Here is a 17,226-nt window from a genome sequence, read left to right on the forward strand (position 1 = left end):
CATCTGAGGAAAGAGTGTTCTAGACAGAAGGAACAGTCATGCAAAGTGCATGAAATGGAAGCATGTATGTGGCTTATTTGAGAAATAAGGAGGTCAGTGAAACTTTCTGGGTGATTCTTACACATAACAAAGTCTGAGAAGTACCAGGAAGATGATGTCTGAAGTTTCTCTATTGCCTTCTTGGCTTGCGGCTTGATTGCTTTGATTAATCAAGGTCCCTATTGGAGTGGCCCAGGTAGCAAGGAATGGAAGGCAGCCTCCAGGCAATAGCCAGCAACTAAGGAACAGGGTCTTCAGTTCAACAGCCTGCAAGAAGCTGAATCCTGCCAACAACCACATGCAGGAGCTAGGAAATGACCCCAGGCCTGGCTGACACTTTGATCTCAGCCTTGTGAGAAACCCTGAACAGAGGGAACTTTTAAGCTATGCCTGGATTCCTGACTTGGCGAAAATGTGAGATAAGAAATATGTGTTGTTTTAAGCCACTAAGGTTGTATTAGTTTGTTTTGTAGCAATAGATAACTTTAATATTCTAGGCTTTTATGTATTAATATAGATTAGTGATATCCAAACTTGCTCAATCATGAACTCCATCAGTGTGAACATATATATAATTAATGTTTATTTATTAAGATACACTTCTATTGCCATCTTTATATTAAATATTGGACTATTAATTTTGCATACAATTACTTTCATAATGGTTTTATTAAGATATAATTCACATGTCATACAATTCATCCATTTAAGGTGTACAGTTCAATGACTTTTAATATATTCAGAGTTGCACAAGTATCACCACAATCAATTTTAGAGTATTTTCAGCAGCCCAAAAAGAAACCCCATACCCTTAATTATTACTTCCAATCCCCTCTTCCCCCTGTCCTAGACAATCTACTTGCTGTCTCCTAAGATTTTCCTGTTCTGAACATTCAATACAAATGGAATCATATAATATGTGGTCTTTTGGGAACATAATATTAGCATATTTTCAAAAAGTTTATCCATGGTGTAGCAGGTGTCAGTACTTCATCCCCTTTTATGGCCAAATAATATTCCAACTTAAGATAGCCGATTTTGAATAAAATTTCATTATAAATCCTTTTTTCCCCTCTTAGGTAAAAAAATACATAAATAGAAATAAAAGTTCTAACACTTTCTTCACCTTTGAAAGTGTTAGTTTATTTCATGAATCCCCAAGGGTACACAAACACCTTAATTTGATGATATCCCAGTAACAAAGTCATTGGTTTTACGGGGAGAAATTTGTCTAAATATTAAATAATAGTTATTTTATGCCAGGTGCAAATAAAGCACATGCAAAATGATAGGCTGAGGGAGGAAAGCTTTTATTCTAAACCCATCTTATTATTTCTTTTAATAGGAGAAAAGACATACAAATTTATTTAATGTGTATATGGGAATAGATTCTTCAGAATGAAGACCCAAAGATACGGGGAAATTGTCTATTTTTACACTTAGGTTTAGCAATATGGACCCATGTAAAAAATTTTTTTCTTTTTTTTCATATAGAGATTATTTATTTATTTATTTATTTTTATTTTTATTTCAACACATTACGGCGGTACAAATGTTTAGGTTACATATATTGCCTTTGCCCCACCTGAGTCAGAGCTTCAAGTGTGTCCATCCCCCAGACAGTGCACACTGCACCCATTAGGTGTGTACATACCCATCCCCTCCTCCCCCACCAACCTGCCCGACACCCAATGAATGTTATTACTATATGTGCACGTAAGTGTCAGTCAGTTAAGTCACTTAATACTGACTTGATGGTGAGTACATGTGCTGCTTGTTTTTTCATTCTTGTGATACTTCACTTAGTAGAATGGGCTCCAGGTCTATCTAGGTTAATACAAGAGGTGCTGTATCACCATTGTTTTTTGTGTCGGCATAGAACTCCATGGTATACATATACCACATTTTATTATTCCACTCATGTATTGACGAGCACTTGGGTTGTTTCTACATCTTTGCAATTATGAATTTTGCTGCTATAAACATTCGAGTACAGATGTCTTTTTTATAGAATGTCTTTTTTTCTTTTGGGTAGATGCCCAGTAATGGGATTGCTGGATCAAATGGTAGTTCTCCTTGTAGCTCTTTGAGGTATCTCCCTATTGCTTTTCATAGAGGTTGTACTAGTTTGCAGTCCCACTAACAGTGTAGGAGTGTCCCTCTCTCTCTGCATCCATGCCAACATTTATTGTTTGGGGACTTTTTGATAAAGGCCATGCTCACTGGAGATAAGTGATATCTCGTTGTGGTTTTGATTTGCATTTCCCTGATGATTAGAGATGTTGAGCATTTTTTTTATGTTTCTTAGCCGTTAGTATATCTTCTTTTGAAAAGTTTCTGTTCATGTCCTTTGCTCACTTTCTGATAGGGTTTTTTGATTTTTTTCTTGGTGATTTTCCTGAGTTCTATATAGATTCTAGTTATCAGCCCTTTATCAGATGTGTAGCATATGAATATTTTCTCCCAGCCTGTAGGTTGTCTGTTTGCTCTCATGATAGTTTCCTTGGCTGTGCAGAAGCTTTTTAATTTGATTAGGTCCCATTTATTTATTTGTTGTTGCTGCTGTGATTGCCTTTGGGGTCTTCTTCATAAATTCTTTTCCTAGGCCAATGTCTATAAGAGTTTTTTCAACATTTTCTTTTAGAATTTTTATAGTTTCGTGTCTTAGGTTTAAGTCTGTTATCCACCGTGAGTTGATTTTTGTGAGAGGTGAAAGGTTTGGATCCTGTTTCAGTCTTCTACATGTGGCTATCTAATTTTCCCAGCACCATTTATTGAATAAGGATTCTTTTCCCCAGTGTATGTTTTTGTCTGCTTTGTCAAAGATTAGATGGCTACATGAGGATGGTTTTATATCTTAGTTCTCAGTTCTGTTCCATTGGTCTATGTCTCTGGTCTTGTGCAAGAACTGTGCTGTTTTAGTTACTATAAACTTGTAGTATAGGTTGAATTCTGATAAATTGATCCCTCTCAGTTTGTTCTTTTTGCTTAAGATTGCTTTTGCTATACGGGGTCTTCTCTGGTTTCATATGAAGCATAGAATTATTTTTTCTAGATCTGCAAAAAAATGATGGTGGTATTTTAATAGGGATTGCATTGAATCTGTAGATCACTTTTGGTAGTATAGACATTTTAGCAATGTTGATTCTGCTGACCCATGAGCTTGGTATGGTTTTCCACCTGTTTACATCCTCTGCTATTTCCTTCCTCATTGTTGCATAGTTCTCTCTATAGAGGTCTTTTACCTCCTTAGTTAAATATATTCCTTGGTACTTTATTTTCTTTGTTGCCATTGTGAAGGTAAATTCATCTTATTAAATTTTACCTCAAAGCAGCTCACATTGTAACAAGGCTCTGATACAATCACATACCTTTATATAGACAACTGATCAATCAATATTATTGAGTGCTCAGTAGTACATAAGGCACTGAGAGCCAAATAGTACAACTGTAAAAATGACAGGAAGCCAGACAGTTTAAACACAACCTTCCTACCTGGCGAACAGCCACATACCTATTGATGGGTCTCCGCGCCAAGCCAGACTCTCACTATCGGAAGCCCATTTCTTGCTTCCATAGCCATTGATCTACTAAGGATCATGAATTTTTTCCTATAAATATTTGTTTACTACCATGGATTCTTTGTTACACTTCCCAAATCCCCCCTCATAAACTGAAGGATTAATTTCCTCCAGCTCTTAGAAATTCCTTGTTTGACATACCTCAGCTGGCAACCCCTTTGAGAACTGCCCTGACAGAAGACAGCCACCTTCACCTCACCCATGATCACACTCCCTACCAGGGCAGACTGTATCTAATGACTGCCTACTGCCAGGATAAAAAGGCCTGGCTCCCTCACCCCAATTCAAGTCAACTCTGAAAGGGCATCCCATCTTCAGAACTCCTAGCAGGGTCAGCTGAGACCTCCGTCAATATTGCATTAGCATTACAGCTGTGTTACTTTTCCCTCTGCCCAACGCTGCTTATTTCTCTTTCCCTTCCTGGTATTGATTCCTAATAAACTTCCTACATGCAAATCTCTATCTGGGAGTCTGCTTTCCAAAACACCCAATTCACTCCATTTATGGAACTTTCTAACACTATTATTTAGAGGTTGAACACATGAAGTATTATAACAGAACATAGGTGATTCGGTCAGTAAATTCTACTCATCAAGGAAAATTATTGATACCCTTCACTCTTATATAAAGACATACTAATATTTTTTCAAGACTCACATTTTCAAGTCTCAGGGATCATCTGGGATAAATAAATGTTTCTATATCCATTTATTTATCCCAGATGACCCTTAAGTCTTTGCAAAGGCCTTATGAGTTCAAGGTTCAGGGGGCCACAGAAGATTCCAAAGTGAGTTTCATCTGAGTTGAATATCTTCTAGACTCAATTTCATGGCATTCAGATTTTTCAAGACTTTACATTTATGATCTTGAATGCTTCTCGTCCCCTTATAACTTGGTGACCAAAGTAGAAGTTAGGATGATGACTGAGATAGAAGTATAAACCATCCACAGAATTCAACTTGAATTAAGTTTGAATTGACATATATTCAATTCAAGCAGGCTTTTTCTGGTTCTCTCTCAAAGAAAACTGTTGTTGTTCTTACTTGGGCTAAAAGGAGCTAAAGGGAGCCCAGATTAGGTACCACAGAGAAAGTAAGGTCTGGTTTAGCAAGAGGGTTTATGCAACAGTGTGACGTGGCATAGGTAGGTCATTATCAGGAAGGGCTCAGGCTATAGTTAAAATAGTTCCAGGCACCAATCCAAGGGTGAGACAAAGAAGGAGATAGGAAAACAAGGAGCCAGGCTGATAACCGAGAAATTAAGACAGGCAACAGAATCAGGCATCTGGCATAATTTAAGGAAGGTGGTTTAGAACTAATCCTGTGAACAGTAAGTAGGTGCTGGAGCTTCCTTTCTCAGATTGCCTGGTGCATACAGCAGGGATTAGTGTGGCAATTTCATGTCTGCCCTAGACTGGACAAACTCTCAATCTTCATTCCCTTTTACTTGCACCCATCTCCTCAAAATCTTACCCGTTAAAAATGACAGTGGGAGCCGGGCACAGTGGGTCATGCCTGTAATCCTAGCACTTTGGGAGGCTGAGGTGGGAAGATTGCTGGAGCTCAGACCAGCCTGAGCAAAAGTGAGACTCTATCTCTACAAAAAATTGAAAAATTAGCTGGGCATAGTGGCACACACTGTAGTTCCAGCTACTCGGGAGGCTGAGGCAGGAGGATTTCTCAAGCCCAGGAGCTTGAGGTTGCAGTGAGCTATGATGATACTACTATACTGTAGCCCAGGCAACAGAGCAAGACCCTGCCTCAGAGAAAAAATGACAGTGGGGATTAGCAGATGAGGAATATGATGACAAAGAGAAGGTCACAAGTCCCCTTAAACATCTAATCTTATCCACACATGCATTCTTTGCTCATATTTCCTCATACCAGAAGTAGCAATAGCTCTCCCACATACTACATTCCAGGGCATCCTATGATTTCGTGGCAACACAACCATCCTGTCACAGGTAAGTGCAATATACCCAAGAGCAGGCCGTGAGAAAACCATTGTTCTCCCTCTGCCATTGGGATGGAAGCATCACAACAAGCAGCTCTGCCCACAAATCCTATAAAATCTCAGTGTGCACCTAGAGTCTGTATTATTTTAGCCTATGATGGAACTGACAGGCTGGGGAGAATAGAAAGCTAAGTTCTATCAGTCAGGATCATCTTCTTTTGTAGCGTCCCCAGTGAGATCATGGCTGGAGAGAGGCCAGGGTGTGGGTCACCCAGAATGTAAGGCTTACAGCCAGAGGTGATAACTGACAATACAGAGTTGTAGGTATGTTTGGCTTGGGGTTATTTAAAAAAAAAAAAAAACCTGTGTCAAGTTTGGAAAGGGACTTCCAATTCTAATTTTGAGATGCCACAAGTGATCCCCAAATGTCTTAAAGTATAACTAAAAATTTTCAAGATAAACTTGCTCTTACTTTTCTTCAATTTAAAAACACCTCTATAGGCTACATCAGAGTTTTGGAAAAAATAGCCATATTTGGCAAGGGAATAGGCCCAAAACACATATCAATAACCTGCAGTTCCTTCCAGATTTCTCCTCTTACAATTCTGGACTTCCAAAAAATTAAAAATCACTGGCCTAACATTTCTAAAGGTCAGGGTAGATCCCTTTCCCAAGTGACAGCCACAAAGCCAGCGTTGTATCATATCCCACCTAAAGAAAAGATCAAGGCAAACTGAAAACAAGAAAAGAAGGTATACTAACATGCTCTCTGACCTTGAGCAACAGTGTTCCCCTTTCTGGACCTCAGTGTCCTAACTTAAATCCAGGAGACTGTGATCTCTAATTCTCAGCTCAAAAACTATAAATTATTACATGCCATGCCCCGCCCCAAACTTCTTGGAAATTTTACTATTTATGAGGGTGGCTCCTCCTTCTCTTTCAATCCTTTGATTAAATAGCTTCCCCTCCAAAGGCTTTTGAAGTGGAAGCGGTACTTCTGCCAGAAACAGCTCTCCCCAGCATGAACGCCGCACCCCTCCCCGTGGCCAGGGCAGCCAGCCTTCTCCTCGGTTTCTTGCTTCTGCTTCTCTTCTGTCTAGACCACGGTGTGCTAGCCAAGGAGTTGAAGTTTGTCACATTGGTAAGTAGACTTTTCTCGTTGCTTTTCCCTTAAAACTGTGTTACCGGCAAGATCTGAAAAGCCAAGTGTTCCATTTCATTTCACCTTTGTATTGTCTCCCAGAGACCAGGCTCTGTTCATACTCAGAAAGTGAATAATCAAGTTTCACAAGTTCCTCTAAATGAAGACCTAACATGTCCTAACAAAAAGGTGGTTTTTATTTTCTGGGTCTTTTTTTTTTTTTTTGCCTTTGCCTTTGCCAATGTTATATATTTACTTACTTTACAACTGCCTTGAATTCAGATTCCTTTTGAAAGCCCCGTGAGTCCAGGAGAAGCTGCAGCTGGCGCTGTTTATGTACCAAGAGCTGAACTGGCTTCCTTCAATTTAATGATTACTTGTTTGCAAATCAAGAAAATGATCATTTTCTGAAGTAGTCCCTTCTCCTTTTGTTTATCAGGAAACTGGAACAAATATTTGTAAATAGCTTTTGAAGTATAAAAGTAAATCTAAACTCAGTTTTAGGATGACTTCCTGATGTATAGATTTAGTTGACCATTAAAAGCATGTTTTTCCCTACCCATGGTGTGTGTGACAAGTTATGAAAAAAGGCAGGGGAGAATGGCTAATACATGATGTCAGGAAAGAAAATATAGTGTTTGTATTATATAAAAATAGATGGAAAGAGGGTTTGCAAAGTGAAAGGGATTTACCACTATACAAAGGAGTCTGATTTTCTGTCTCCGTATCTTTTTTGCCGTTGTTGTTTCACTCTCTGCCTCCAAGCCTCTCCTTGTCTTTCACAGGCTCTCTCACTCTTTCTCTTCCCTACATTTTTTTTATTTGATATAGTGAAAGTGGGTTGACAAGTAAATTTTCTTTCTGTTGGTATACTCAAAAATTATTTTTATAATTTGGAGCAAGGTGACCTTTAACTTAAAAACCAAACATAAAGTTCCTATTTTCTAAGCACGGAGTATTCAGAACTCTTAACAGAAAATCTAATAACCCTATGCTTATGTAAAGCATGATTCTTAGTCCAGTAAATCTTTATTAGATGGTGAGTTAACAATGATAGAAAACCAGGAAACATACTATCAATTTATTTACAAACAATTCACTAGCTGTCAGACTCCTGTGTTAGAAAAACAGTTTAACACTGTGTACTCTCTATAGGGAAACTTATGGGAGCTAGACTTTTATTTATATTCATAGTTTTCTTGCCAAGATGTGCATTAAACAAGCGTAGGGACTGCAGAAATTATACCTCATCTGCCATTCTTGTCATCCTGTCAACGTGAGACAAGCTGGTAGAGTGGCAATCCTCTCTGAGATATTACAATGAACTCCAAGTTAACTGCACATGGTGGATTCTCTCCTCCATGTTTTATCCACAGCCCAGGCTAACTTCCCTTGACTACCAAATTGTTGTGGGTTTCCTTCCCTCTCTCCACTTTTGGTTAACATATATTCAGGAGCTTCAAGTTAATTCTTCCCTATGGAAAACCAAAGTACAAAGGTAGCTCTCTTAGAGCGAAAAAATTAACAAATATTGTACAAAGCCAGTGTTAACTATTTTTCCTACCGTGGCTTTCTTCCATTAATGGTAGATGAAGGGCAACTGAATATATTTTTCCTGGCCCTTACAAAACAACTTCTATCTAAGACTTAGATTCTATCTAAGCCAGAAGATATCACTTTCTTCTTTTTATTGATTAAAGAGAATATTTGGTTATAAAGATTAAATTATATACTCAGGAAAATCCTTAGAAAATTATTAGGAAAACCAGAATAAAAGAAAAGTGCCCCTAATTAAAGTAGTAATATTAATGATAATAACCATTAATTGAGTGCTTACTGTATACAAGGCACTGTTCTGAGACTTTAATATGAATTATGTCACATAATCCTTTTGGTAACCCTGTAAAGTAGGGTTGCTAGGTAAAACACAGGAAGACCATTTGAATTTGAATTTCAGATAAACAGGAAATAATTTTTTAGTATAAGTATGTTCCGTGGAGTATTTGGGCATCCTGAATTTCTATTTGCCAAATCTGGCAACCATTCTATAAAGTTTTGTAAACTTATGAATCCTATTTTATAGATAAAGAAATTGAAGCACAAAGAGGTTATGCAACTTGCCTATGGTCACACAGCTGGAATGATGGAGACAGGATTTGAACCCAGGATGTCTGACCCCAGAGACCACTCCCTTAATCACTAGACAAAGTCTGTCCCATGTGTGTGCGCGCGTGTGTGTGTGTGTGTGTGTGTGTGTGTGTGTGTATAATCCAGCACGTGGAGCTGGTCTGAGGTCCCCCTGTAAGGTTTGCTATTAATAGCTTGACTCAGAATCAGCAGGCGGTTTCTGTACTTTTCCTCTGTCATCCAAGAAAAATAAATCTTCCCCGATTCTGTAAGCCTGTTTTTGGCAGAAATAGCAGGAAATTGTCCTTGGTCCTTGTTTTCTCCCATAGATAGAGTCACAACATGATCTTTTAAAACAGATTAACCAAGTGTCCCATGGAGTACTAGTTTTTCAAGTCTTTAACAGGTGTTGCGTTGGGTTTCAGTAATCAAGTCAGCTTTGGGAATAGAACTGGGTTAAACTGCGTTTACCAAAAATAAAGATCTCTTTAATATTAAAGATACCTTAAAGTCTTTAATATGCTAATATGTACTGTGTCTTTCAAGGAATGCATCTAATAAATTGTGTTTCCAAAACTTTGATTACAGCATCCACCTCCCCTTTTTTTTCCAGTGTCTCCAGAAAACACTTAGAGAATTGCTATTTTTAACTTCACATAGAGAGAATAGTAAGTATGGTGAATCTAGGTGTACCTATAAACCAGCTTCAAAAACTGTTACACTCGTGACCAATCTTGTTTCATCTATATGCCCATTCATTTCCACCACACACCTACTGGACTTTTTTCAAGTAATGTCATGCATCCTATTATTACATCCAGAAATAGGGAACTGCCATTTTAAAGCACTCTCTCTTCTCTAAACCGGGGAAAAACCACAAGCTCAGGTGATCTAAGAGAAAAATTTCATCTCATTCCACTGGTGCTGTACCAAGAAAGGGATGATGAGTCACCAGGTATATGCTCTTCTCCCTCTTGATGGTTGACATTATTCAAGCAGAATTCTTACCCAAGTCTTAGGATATTCTTGATGGAAATAGCCTCCAAATCCTAAGCACATAATCTATACACTGGGATGGGTAACTTGTATATTCTGTTTGGGAAAATTCAAATGATGCAGTCAGGACACATTTCCAGGGACAGCAGGTCTTCAGGTTTTTCCTGCTCCCACTCCTCGGGCTGGCAGGCCAATCCTGTTATTAATTTTCTAAAGCTATTTGCTAGAAGTTGAAGGCCACTCCTAGAAAAGCATTGAAACTTCTATTAATTCAAGTTTCAGCACCATTGACCAGGTTTGGGCCATGGACACGTCATTTAATCCAGCTGAGTTTCAAGTGCCCCAAAAGGTGGGGATAATGATCATAATTATGCTTCCTGCTTCATGGAGTTGTCTTTAAGATAAAATGATGTGATACACATATGAAAGTGTAAACCATGATACAAACGCTGGGAGTCATCAGTGTTAAACAGAAGCAGTCCAACTTTTTGGATAAAATCTAGATGATCCTTAATTATTCTCTTCTTTTAAACTGTGGTAAAATACATATAACATAAAATTTACCATCTTAGCCATTTTTAAGTGTACAGTTCAACGGCATTAAGTGCATTTACATTGTTGTGTTATCATTACCACTATCCATTTGTAGAACTAGTTTCATCTTGCAAAACCAAAACTCCATACCCATTAAACAATCGTTCCCCATTTCCTCTCCTTCTCATCCCTGGCAACGAGAATTCTACTTTCTGTCTTGATGAGTTTGACTCTGCTAGGTCGCTCATGTAAGTGGAATCATATAGCATTTGTCGTTTTGTGACTGGCTTGTTTTACTTAGCATAATGTCCTCAAGATTCTAGATAATCTTTCATTATTCTTGAGCTTATAAATTTAATAGTTCACATGTGGTAATTTGAAGAAAATAAAGGAGAACAGAGATATTAGATAGTTATCATCTCCCCTGGACCCTTAGACTAACTACTTAGCTTCTTGGTACTTAAGTTTTCCCCACCTGCGAATTCTAACTTATTTTCTCTTGGGGGAGACATATTTCTGTGTGTCAAGTATGGCTCAAGGAGGGGAGAAGCTGGGGGGAATACAGAGAGGGGCTACTACCACAGTCCAGGCAAAGCATAAGGAAGACCTGCGTTGGCTCAGAAAGCAGTAGCATTGGAAAGAAAGGATAATTAGAAAAACTATTGTGAAGGCAGAATCCCTGTAGGTTGAACGTATTAAAGAAGAGAAAGAAACCAAAATGACCCTGAGTTTTCTAATTGGGTTACTGGAAAGACAATGATGGAGATAGGATACGTAAACGGCATCAAACATTTGAAATTCTTAAAAAGGAAAGTGATGATATTCTGTACTACACAATACAATATATCACAGTGGTTAAGACTGCAGGCTCAAGAATCAGACCATAACACTTGCTTGAGCTTATGGTAAAAAAAAAAAAAAAGAATCAGACCATCTGGGTTTAAATGCCAGCTGAACCTGTTACCAGTTGTGTGATTTTGAATGAGTAATTTAACCAGGCTATGCCTCAGCTTCATCATCAGTAAAATGGGCATAATAGTACCTCATAGAGTTGTTATGAGGCTTTAGTTAATATTTAAAAAGTGCTTATAAGCCTATCTGGGAAATGCCTAAAATATCATAGCTATTATTAATATACATATACTAGCACAACTACCCATGTGTATGTTTTATAATGTTCATATAACCAGTTAATTAAAATGTCAGGTTTTTTTCCATTTGTTCTCTTTATCCTCAAAAGGATGAACTAAAAGGATGAACTATTTACATGCCTCTTTTCTTTTAAGTTTGATCAGTTTTCCTCCCAGCATTGGGCCGCTGGCCCAATAATAACTGGAGAAATATATATTCAAAATGTGATTCCAAAAGTTAAAAAGATTTTACTCATTGACTTACTAATCCAAATAATTTACTGGTCCTTTCCTTCATAACTTTTGACTGGAATGGACTATTGACTACTACCCTGTTATGTGCCTTCATCTTCATTGTTCATGTTTAATTATCTTTGAATGCAGTCATGAACTTCTAAAGACCTGGAAACCTTTTTTTATTTTTTTTGCTTCTATTTAGATAAAAATTACAATTGTACCTATCAGATTGTGAGCATCCACCAGATGCCAGGCTCTTTGTTTTTGTATTTCAAATCCCCCAAATTACCCATAAGACTTATAATATTATCTTGGCATTATGTAAGAGTAATAAAAAAAGGAGCTGAAACTTATATTTCGTGTACTGGGTACTGGGGACTCAAGAGGTAACTGTTCTGATGGCATATATAGAATTTCTGGGTTGGTTTTTCAAAAGATGTACAAAACTCTCCACTGGAGAACAAAACCCAAGTCTCCTGTCTCAGTTTGCAAACAGCCTTACATACAATCTCTCTTCCCTGCTGCAAGGCAGAGCCAAGGAGCAGCAACGCTGTCTATGGAGACCTTCAGGTTTCTCAAAGACATTTGCTGGGGAGACCACCATGCACTGAGTGTTAGTGCTGAGCCAAGTAGGAGGTCAGGGCAGTTTGTTTCCCTGAGCTTCTCCCCAGTTTTATGCCAATGCATTTTACAACCTGTCGGGGTGGTGAATTGATCAGGGAAATTTTATTTGGCTAGAGACATTTCAGCCAACCAGGTAAACCCATAGGCTCTTGAAGCTTTCAAAGCACCCTAAATCCAAAGAAATATTAGTCCTCTCAGGGGAATAAATGTACAGGAGAGATGATTAGAAATCAGTAGATGTGTTTCTTGAAGGAAAGGTCTCCATTTCCCTTTGCTTAACAGGTAGTGCTCATTTGCCCTCTCTGCTGCAAACTATTGGTAGCTAAGCTAAATGTCTGAATAACATATTAACAACAACAAAAATTATAGAACTGTAATAATAAATCACATATATTGAATGCATCCTGTGTGCTCAGTGCTATATCGATGGCTTTACCTATATTATACATTACATTCTCATCATGTCCCTGCATAGTAAATAATGATTTTCTTGTCTTACAGAGAAGGAAATTGAGGCATCCAGACTTAATTTAAATCTTTTTCCCATGGTCACCAATCTAGTCATTGACAGTGCAGGAATTTGAACCCAGGTCTAACCAACTGGAAACCCAGACCTTTTCTGATGTATCTATCATAATAGCTTCTACGCAGTATAACACCCCGTTTTCATCACTTCCCTTTCCTGCAGCCTCCTGCATTCTTCCTGGGCCCTGCATCAAAGTCTTGTTAGTCTTGTCCTGATTTCTTCATGGACAATGCAGGACATATTTTCCCATGATTTCTTTCATAGTCAGTCGGCCTATTTTCTTACTTTGGAAATGGCGCTCATTTACATGACTCATGTATTTCTGCCCAAACTCTTTTACTTTTTAATCCTCTTTACCACTGGATTTATTTCTCAATTTTTAAAAGAAGAAAATTCTCTACTTATGGCAATCCTTGTGCATCAAGAGATTTTTATAACTTAAAGTGCACCCTAATAAAATAGAGAGAGGAGTTTAATGTCAAAAGGGAAGGTCTCTCTCAGGATTTCCAGAATCACCCCAAAGTTTTATGATGTGTTTTGAGTTCCAAACCTGAAAGGAGAACATGATGGCTTGTGAGACTCCAATCTATCCCCGGAGCAGAGTCACTGTTCTAGAAGCAAAGGCACAAATGGAGGGATAGAAGATACTACGATTTGAATGTCTGACCCCTCCGAAACACGTGTGGAAACAATCCCCAGCATAACAGTGTTAGGAGGTGGGGCTTTTAAGAGGTGATTGACTCATGAGGGCTCAGCCCTCATGAATAGATTAATCTGTTCATAGATTAATAGATTAATGGGTTAACATGGGAGCAGATTAGTTATCACAGAGTCAGTCTGTTATAAAGCCAGTTTGGCTCTCAGTGTGCCCCCAGGCCCTGTGATGCCTTCGGCCATGTTATGACACAGCACAAGGGCCTCACCAGAAGCTGACCAGACGTGGCTGCCTGATCTTGGACCTGCCAACCTTTAGAATCATGAGCTAAATAAACCTCTTTGCTTTATTAAGTTATCCAGTCTCAGGGATTCCACTATAGCAACAGAAAATGGGCCAAGACAGAAAGGAAAGATGAGGGAAGGAAAAAAGAGGGGAAAAGAAGCACACACACCACACCTTGCTAATAAATAAGGATGAAAATCAAAAGCCCTTGTGAAGTGAGAAGATTGGAAACAAAGCCATAATATACCTGGAGGAACTAGACCCAGTGCAAGATTCATTCATTCATCCAAACAGTCCTTTTTGTGTGTATCACTATGTTCCAGACACTGTTTGGGGGTAATAGCAGTGCTCATGACAGCAAGGATTCTGCTTTCGAGGAGTACATGGGGACGAGAGCCAGATTTTTTAAAATTTAGTAAAAAAATAAAAAACAGAAAATGTCAGGAATATTTACTACAAATAAAACTAAAATTCTTTGCCTAGGCCCATGTCTGTAAGAGTCTTTCCTACATTCTCTTCTAGAATTCTAATTGTTTCACACCTAAGGTTTAAGTCTGTTATCCACTGTGATTTGATTTTTGTGAGAGGTGAAAGTTGTGGGTTCTGTTTCAGTCTTCTACATGTGGCTATCCAGTTTTCCCAGCACCATTTATTGAATAAGGATTCTTGTCCCCAGAGTATGTTTTTGTCTGCTTTGTCAAAGATTAGATGGCTATATGAGGATGGTTTTATATTTGGATTTTCTGTTCTGTTCCACTGGTCTGTGTCCCTGCACTTGTGCCAATACCAAGCAGTTTTAAGAACCACAGCCTTGTAGTATAGTTTGAAGGCTGGCAAATTAATACCTCCCATTTTGTTTTTATTGCTTAAAATTGCTTTTGCTATACAGGGTCTTCTCTGATTCCATACAAAGTGTATAATTATTTTTTCTATGTCTGTGAAAAATGATGTTGGTAATTTAATAGGGATTGCATTGAATCTATAGATCACTTTGGGTAGTATAGACATTAGACAACAGAGATTGAACAGGCGTTATAATGATGGTCAAGGGAGGCCTCTCTGCAGAGGTCCCATTTTTCAGGACAGACCTGAAATTAGTAAGTGTGTGTGCCAGAAGTAGGACATTCAAAGCAGACAGAACATCAAGGGCAAAGGCCCAAAGCTCGAACAAACTTAACATATTGGCTGGAACAGCAGGAGGGCCCCTGTGGCTGAGCATGTTTAGCAAGACTGTAAGGTAAGGACATCGAGGTGGCAGGGGCCAGGTCAGGTAGGGTCCTGTGGGCCCTTGTAAAGCCTTTGAATTTTATGCAAAGAGCAATGGATCATGATGTAATGTCTAAGAATGATGAGGGTATAAGGAAATAAGACTGGCCACATACAAGTTGACAACCATTGGAGCCAGTGGCAGACTCACAGGGGCTCATTTTAAAAATCTCTACTTTTGCATATCTTTAAGCGAATGTTTAATAATACAATGAGGACATTAGAGAGTTCTAAGCAATCAAGTGACATCTTCTGATTGGCATTTTCCTTTATTTATTTCAAAATATTACAGGAAGTACAAACGTTTTGGTTACATGATTTGCTTTTGTGCAGTTTGAGTCAAAGTTATATGTGTGCCCATCACCAAGGTTGTGTGCATTGTACCCATTAGGTATGAATCAGGTATGAACCCATCTCCTCCTCCCCACTCCCACCTGCTTGGTTTCCATTGAGTTTTACTACTATATCTGATTGGCATTTTCTAAAAGAGCAGGTGACTGCCGCATGGAGAGAGGGACACATCCTCGATTGTACTCACCAGGGTCTCCACGCCCTTAGACACGTGCCAGATCTGTTTAGCAGCCTCCATGGAGCAGGGTCGTTCATGGGAGGACCAAACCACAGCTCTTTAAAAGAAAGTTTCCTGTGATTTAAAAGGGTGAAATGATCGTAGTGTGGGAGGAAAAGTCATGGGCTAACAATCATGAAACTTAGGAGCTCAGGACAGCTTACTCAATCTCTGAGCCTCAGTTTCCTTACTTGCTCAGTGCAGGTGTGCCAGCTTGACCTCATGGGGGATGTAAAAATTGAAAGAGATAGCAGGGGAAGGATTTCACCAACTGTAAAGGGTTGTACAAATATGAGAGATAGTTATCATCTTGGATGTCTTCCTATTGCAATTACCACTAGTACTGCAAATAACACAAACTGCTGATAATTGTATTTTGGGGGTTCTAAAGGACTTTATAGAGTATGATTGCTGGACTAAGAGCAGAGGTAATAAATTTGGTAGAGCAGCAGTTAAGAAGATTGCCCCACCACAGACTTAAAAGAACACCTAGGCACAGCGCAAGGGCTCCACCTGAATTTCAAAACCCCAGAAGCTCCAGGAATAGCATCTGTGCATTTGGGGGTACACATATGTGTGCACACATACACTTTGATTTCTGGCCCCAGAGGTGGGGATTGGTTTAAGTGCTTCTGTAGGACATTCCTTCCAAAGAGATCACAGCAAGTTTGAGCCACTATACTTAAAACCCGCTGAATCTAGGGGAATACAATTATTTCGGAACTATAGGTCAGAGTGAGAAAGCTTGCCCAAGCCTCATGATTAGGTTGCAGTGCTCTGCGCTTGAAGACACACTCCACTAAGGTTACCATGCTTGTTTTTCTCCCCCAGGCCATTCTGTCATTTAGTTGCATCATCTCAGTTTTATTTTTTAAATAATGTACATAGTTCACGGTGCCTTAGCGATTGTTTCTGTACCAAGGTTTGGTGTCTTCTGATGCAAAACACACACACACATCCTTTCTGATCTTAGAGGAAAAGAGTAAATTGAGCAGAGTTTATAAAGAAGCTCTAGATCCCCAGATCATCCAGATTTAGCTGGTGGGACCCTAAAGAGTGTGAACATAGAAACTGAACCTCTTACAGGTGACTAAGAATGCTGGTATCAGAGACACACAGCCTGTGTTTGAATTGCATGAATCTCACCTCTACCACTTACATGTTATGTGAGCTGGGGCAGATCACTAAGGTCAGTTTCCTCCATTGTGAGATGGAAATAATGATAGTAACTGCTTTGTAGAATTGATGACAGGATTAAATGTATGAGAAGTTCTTAGCACAGTTTCCAGGACAAAGCAAGTGTTCAAAAAATGTTGAGGGGTTATAGGCTGGTAGGAAGCATTGTAAACTATTTTACTACAATGTCTCTCATCTGATTTCTCTTCGGCTAACTTAGTAGCTCTTAAATTGGGGTGATTTTGGTCCCCAAGGGACATTTGGCCTTTTCGGTTGTCACAAATGGGGGATGCTGCTAGACATTTCACAATGCACAGTATAGCCCCCACAACAAAGAATTATCTAGCCCCAAATGTCAACAGTACTAAAGTTGAGAAACTGTAGAAAC

The 17,226-nt window shown here is 38.8% G+C and overlaps 1 protein-coding gene across 3 annotated transcripts in view; it reads left to right on the top strand.

Moving 5' to 3' along the window:
* Positions 1 to 6,461: 6,461 nt before the first annotated feature.
* ACP3 (acid phosphatase 3) overlaps positions 6,462 to 17,226 on the top strand; it is a 47,511-nt gene continuing 36,746 nt past the window's right edge. Inside the window, exon 1 of one of the 3 annotated variants that reach the window (XM_045538743.1) lies at positions 6,462 to 6,714. In XM_045538743.1, the coding sequence (XP_045394699.1) occupies positions 6,595 to 6,714 (120 nt within the window). In that variant the 5' untranslated portion in view covers positions 6,462 to 6,594. The remainder of the gene's footprint in view (positions 6,715 to 17,226) is intronic. The other 2 variants (XM_045538733.1, XM_045538752.1) reach the window with 2 other exon arrangements.

This window comes from Lemur catta, chromosome 1 (genome assembly GCF_020740605.2).
Source record: "Lemur catta isolate mLemCat1 chromosome 1, mLemCat1.pri, whole genome shotgun sequence".
NCBI classification, from domain to species: domain Eukaryota; kingdom Metazoa; phylum Chordata; class Mammalia; order Primates; family Lemuridae; genus Lemur; species Lemur catta.